Below are 6,000 nucleotides of genomic sequence, written 5' to 3' on the forward strand. Positions count from 1 at the left end.
TCCCTGGCCACAAATTGCATTCCTCTTCCTGACAGTCTGTCGCTGAGCCATCTTGAGTTGTGCATTCCCAGAGATGAGCACCTCTCGAGGAATAACAAGATTGATAAAGGGGAATCTTTAGTTATGATGTACTCTGATTTCTAAAGGCATTTGATAAGGTGCCGCATCAAAACGTGAGAGAAAGCCAGCCATAGTACAAGTTTCTAAATACAGTTAGAGAACCTGGAAGTAGGAAAGGAGATCAATAAATACTTTGCATCAGTCTTCACAGTAGAACACACTAACAAGTATCTCTTTAAAACTGTGTGAGGCATCAGTCTGACTACTGTTGGAATGCTATGAGCAGTTTTGGTCCCCTTTTTATCTAAGTAACAATAGACTAGCATTGAAGGCAGTCCAAAAGTTCACTGAGCTGATCCCTGGTATGGAAGGACTATTCTTGTGAGAAGTTATGTAGGTTGGGCTAGTACTTGATCAAGTTTAGAAGAATGAGAAGCGACTTACTGAAATATGCAAGATTCTTGGGGGACCGACAGGGTAAATCTGGAAAGATTGTTTCCCTTTGTGGGAGAGTTGAGACCAGAGGGCATAATCTCAGAATAAGGGGGTGCTCATTTAAAACAGATTAGGATGGATGCCTTTCCTGGGGGAGTGAATCAATGGAATCCTTTACTGCAAAGGGGTGTGAAGGCTGTTCGAGATATTCAAGGCTGAAATAGATTTTTAATTACAAAAGTTGCAGGGGGAAGGTAGGAATGTGGAGTTAAGGATGAAGCAGACCAATGATGAAGGGACGAGATAAGAGTAGCTTGAAGTGCACTTTCTGTATAAACTGACATAATTCTGTGTACATTTTTAAAACAGCTCGACACTTCATGCATCATATTATTACTGGAATGCTCTACCTCCACTCTCATGGTATACTGCATCGGGACCTCACTCTTTCCAACCTTCTTCTTACAAGTGATATGAACATAAAGATTGCTGACTTTGGATTGGCAACACAATTGAAAATGCCACATGAAAAGCATTTTACCATGTGTGGCACCCCCAATTACATTGCACCAGAGATTGCAACCCACAGTGCTCATGGCCTTGAATCTGATGTCTGGTCTCTTGGTTGCATGTTTTACACCTTTCTGGTAGGAAAGCCGCCATTTGATACTGACACAGTTAAAAATACACTTAATAAGGTGATGCTGGCAGATTATAAAATGCCAACGTTTATCTCCAATGAGGCTCAAGATCTCATTTACCAGCTGCTTCGAAAAAATCCAGAAGACCGTATCAGTCTTTCTAGTGTATTAGATCATACATTCATGTTAAAATGCCCTTCGCCCAGAAGTAAAAGTTCAGAAACTGTGGAGGATTCAATGGATAGTGGGCATGCCACGATTTCAACAGGATATACTATAGGAACAGGATCTTCTGGTGCTAGTACAATGGGACGCTTGCATCTAAAGACTAAAGTTATAGGACAGTTTCTTCCCAACAAAATGGCAGTCATCACCTCTCACAACAGACTTAATAATAACTCCTCCATGGAAGGCAGTGCAGTCTTTAGTGACAGAAGTATACAAAACTCTGAAATTATCAGAGCTGACAGAGGAAGAATTGTACAAATTGCAGAGGAAGAACGACCTCACTCTCGATGGCTTCGTAGAGCACACTCCACTGATAGATCTGGTACCTTTCAAAGCCAGAATACAGAAAAGTCCAGTAGTACTTTGGAGCGATGTCACTCTGCTGATGCTCTGACGATTTCTGCCAGACCTGGAATGTACAATCCTGCAAATGCATATGGAGATGGTTATATGGATAATCAGCAACTCAATAAAGACAGTTCGTGTATTGGTGGCTCACATGAGAAACCTGCCATATCTCCACCTGTCAAGCAGACAGCAAAGTAAGTACAAGTATTTCGTATTTCTACAAAATAGAATGACCCCTACTGTTGTAAACTAATTCTGTACGTGCTGTAGGATACCGGATGGTGAAAGCTTGAATAGAATTGGTAGCAAATTATTTTTGTAATATGCGCAAATCTTAGGGCAACTATTAAGAATGCAGCTGCCCACTTCCTTTTTTAGAAAGGGAAACAAAATTTAAATGATTTTATTATTCAGTTAATTACAGTACATGCTTCATTTATTTGAAAACAAGGATTAGAAACTCTTGGGACATGTATGCAATATAATACTGGTACTGATGGGATCAAGCCTAGGCTCTAGGCAACTGTGAAAGACAGCAGCTATGAAGTAAGACAATTGGAAGATATAGTTGCAGTGAATCATGTTATAGCCAAGTTCCTGAGTAGATAAAAGATTGAGAGTCGCAGACAAAACCTTGGGCAGAATTAGCTCTGTCTGTATAATTAAATTTTCTTTCTTCAGATAGTAGTTTGTCAAGAAGCAGTTGCAAGCACATAGTCTTGTTTCAATCTGTGGCAAAATGATGTATTTTTGATACGTTCATTCAAAAACTACCATTATCATGAAATTAAGATCACACAATTGATCACTCTAATCTCTGAATTGTTAAAGTGCAGAAGAAGGACATCTGACCTGTCATATCTGCATCTGCGCTGTGAGCAGTTTAACTGAGTGCTGATCTCCTGCCTCTTCCACTGCACATTTGTTTCTATAAAAGTGTATCTTTGTGAAATTAAAAATGGCTTTCTCTCAACTTTTGCACTTAAACCTTTTAGTTAATTAAAAGCCAGTGTCATCTTAATAATGCATTTGTTTTCCTAATTTTATTTACAGATCAAAAGTTGCTCATGAGCCTGTGTCTGATGGGCCGTTCTTAGAGCAGTTGTCTCAGATTGGCATGACGCATCGCTGGTTTGAAGATGGTCAGGCACATAATGGTATGCAACAAAATTTTAGACATTTCAAAAATGTTAAAACAATGGTGTGTATTTTCATTTTAACATTTTTCTTAATTTTTGTGCCATATTTGTGCCAGCCATCCTTTTAAGATGAGTTGACTAGCTAAGGTTCTACCAATCTATTCGAATGCTGACCATATTTGTGCTACTGGTGAAGCTGGCATTTGTTGTCTATCTGTCTTTTAAAGACAGTGGTGAGCTGCCTTCTTGACCCACTATCGTCCATCTAGTGCAGGTATAACCAGTGCTGCTGGGTGGAACTTCAAGCAGTTTAATCCTACTAGAGAGAAGGAATAGTGATATCGTTCTAAGCCACGATGGTGTGAGACTTGGAAGAGAAGATGGTAGTATGCATCTGCTGCCATTGTCCTCTTTAGGGGTTCCGTTGAATGAGTCTTGATAAGTTGCTGAAGGGAGCCTTGCAGGTACATACTGCCACTGTATTGAAACAGAAGGATGTGAATGTTTAGATTAGTGAATGTGATGCCAGTTAAGCAAGCTGATTTGTTGCAGATGGTGTTGAGTTTTTTTTTGTGGTATTTGGAGCTATCTCATCCAGGCAAGTGGAGAGTATAACCATTGCATTCTTACTTTGAAGATGAGTGTTAAGAGATCGGATACTGGCCACAATATTACCACTGTTGACCTATTCTTTTAGCCACCATATTTATATGCCTGGTCCAGTTCAGTATTTGGACCCAAGGGACCCTTGCAGCTTCCCCTGACTAAGGATAAAATGGCTGCTTTATAGCCCCCTACCATAAAATGGCATACAAGTTGGGCCTTCTCGTCATATATCCACTTGGCACTGCACTAGATTTTTGAGCATCACCCTCTCCCTGAACATAATTTTTCTGTTCCTGTAGAGGTGTCCAAATTTTCTGAAGAGCATCCCCAAGAGTCCCTCTGGTAATGTTGGTAAAATTTGGACAGTATTTAGGCAGCTTTTTGCCAAGTTTTATTCTTTGATATATGATCATTTTATCTCCTAGCTCCATTCAAAACTGTCGTGGATGTTAGTGCCGGTAGCACTAGTGAAAATTTCTATTGTGGAAGAAAACAACAGATTATGAAAGAAGTAATATCAGCAAGTGCATGGGGAAAAAATCCTAGCAACCAAACGAAAAGTGATACTTTTTATCAAGAGAGCTGTTTCAAAACACAGATGGGAATTCAGAAGTGTGATGAGGTTCTTCTACCACATTGTGCCAAAGGAGGCAATGGACAAGCAGACATTCCATACAACTGTTGTCAAGTTTTGAAACCACACAGCTTCATCCAACAAGAAAGACAACCTTCTGAGAATCAGTCGAGGATGTTGCAAGAGTTGGTGTCACCACTGAGGGCCCACAGACTTAAACCAATCCGTCAGAAAACCAAAAATGCAGTGGTAAGAATTGCAGCTTCAGATTCTTATCAATAAATGTATGAGTTTAAAACAAAAATGTCAGGACACTTCTGAGGGGACTGCTAGTGTATTAAATGCCATCCACATGAAGGAACTCTCTGCATTGTTAATTCTTCTTAAGACAATCCTTGTCACACTAATTAGTCCCTGCATCCCTGAGCCAGGCTGGTGAAACCTGGATTGATCTTTGGTTGTAATACTAGTCAAGCATTGCATTTTGGCTGCCCTTTTTTTAAGGGTTCCTTTCAAAACTAAATATTGAAAACTTGTATTTTGGTGTAATTGAAGAAACATGCGTACAGTAACCTGAACATCCTGTGCTGGTCACAAAGATTCTGTCACTGCACCGTTGGGTTATGTTTTCATAGAGTTAGATGTTGGGCTGTATGAGCACTTCTAATTAAAGATATTCATGGAAGTGGCCGTTTTCATTGCATCTGAGTGACTGCCTAAGGCAGTTTTTCCAATTTGTGACAATTAATGCAGCACCTAGCTTACTGAGCTGATTTGTGATGGAGGCAGTTTTAAAATAAAAGGAAACGACGCTTGTGATGTGAGATACTTGGTCACTGAAGAAAGTAGTTCCAGCTGAAAATCTATTGAAAAAAATTGTACTTTGAAGTGCACTTCAGACTTCAGGAAGAAAGGATAATGGGCATTTGCGGCCAGTAAACAGGAGAAACCACCAGAGTGAAGTTGGTATAAGAACATCACCTGACTTTAACTTTTTTTTAATCTGCGATGGAATAAATTTGCGGCAGTTGTTGAACCTAGTTTAAGAATTTGGTTATTGTTTCAGGAATTAACAAGCTGCTTAAGTACTTTTTTTTTTTGCAAATTGATCATTCTTTTGATCTCTGCATGTGTATATATGACCAGATACCTGGAAGATTGGTTACAATTCTGAGTAGCCCAGGCTGGGTGAGGATATATGTAGGAAGACTGTGGTCAGGTGTTTTAAGTAAAATTAAATGAGCTAGAAAATTAACTTACAGCTAGTAGCAGAAATACTGTAGCTACATCCAAGAAATCTAAATGACCATGAGCTTAGGTTGATGTTTTTTAATCTTTACTTCCTTGTGATTATTATAGAAGTGAAGAATGATTTTCATATTAGATTGTCGTTCCCAACAGTACATTAGTATTCCCCCTCTCACTTAATTGTGTAAAGGACTAATCTTCTTTTTTCCTTCAGTAATTGTAAATTTCTAGAGCTACCTATAGCCATAGGTTGGAATATTTGAGTTATGTGAGCATTATTTGTAGAATGGAGGGTCTCTGTCTTTGCTGTTTTGAACTTACTTTGGGGTTATGACATCACTGGCATTGCAAGCATTTGTGCCTATCCCTAGGGAAGGTGGTGGCAATCAACTTGTATAACTTGAGTCAATGTGGTGAAGGTGCAGCTAAAGTGGTTTTAACTAAGGCATTCCACGGATTTGATGCAACAACAATGAAGGACTAGCAATACGTGTATGCCTGGAGGAGAACCTTGGTGTTTCACCAGGTGGTGTTGCCAATACTTCATGAAGATACAGGGAAGATGATGAGGTCAGGGCAATGTAGTGTAGAACTTATTCTGTCCCTTGCAGGCAGCTTCAGAAGTCACCAGCTGAGGTATGAGAGATCCAGGACTTGCGTGCCTGAAGAAACATTGCATACTAAAGCAATTTTGGGTGGATGATTTATGGAATGCCAAATC

At 39.6% G+C, this 6,000-nt stretch overlaps 1 protein-coding gene across 1 annotated transcript in view; it reads left to right on the plus strand.

Annotated features, from left to right (window-relative positions):
• plk4 (polo-like kinase 4 (Drosophila)) overlaps positions 1-6,000 on the plus strand; it is a 63,050-nt gene that overhangs the window by 18,843 nt on the left and 38,207 nt on the right. Inside the window, exons 5-7 of the mRNA XM_048597905.1 lie at positions 865-1,906; positions 2,766-2,869; positions 3,883-4,280. Coding sequence (XP_048453862.1) covers positions 865-1,906; positions 2,766-2,869; positions 3,883-4,280 — 1,544 coding nt within the window. The remainder of the gene's footprint in view (positions 1-864; positions 1,907-2,765; positions 2,870-3,882; positions 4,281-6,000) is intronic.

Source organism: Rhincodon typus, chromosome 1, assembly GCF_021869965.1.
Source record: "Rhincodon typus isolate 14 chromosome 1, sRhiTyp1.1, whole genome shotgun sequence".
In the NCBI taxonomy this organism is placed as follows: domain Eukaryota; kingdom Metazoa; phylum Chordata; class Chondrichthyes; order Orectolobiformes; family Rhincodontidae; genus Rhincodon; species Rhincodon typus.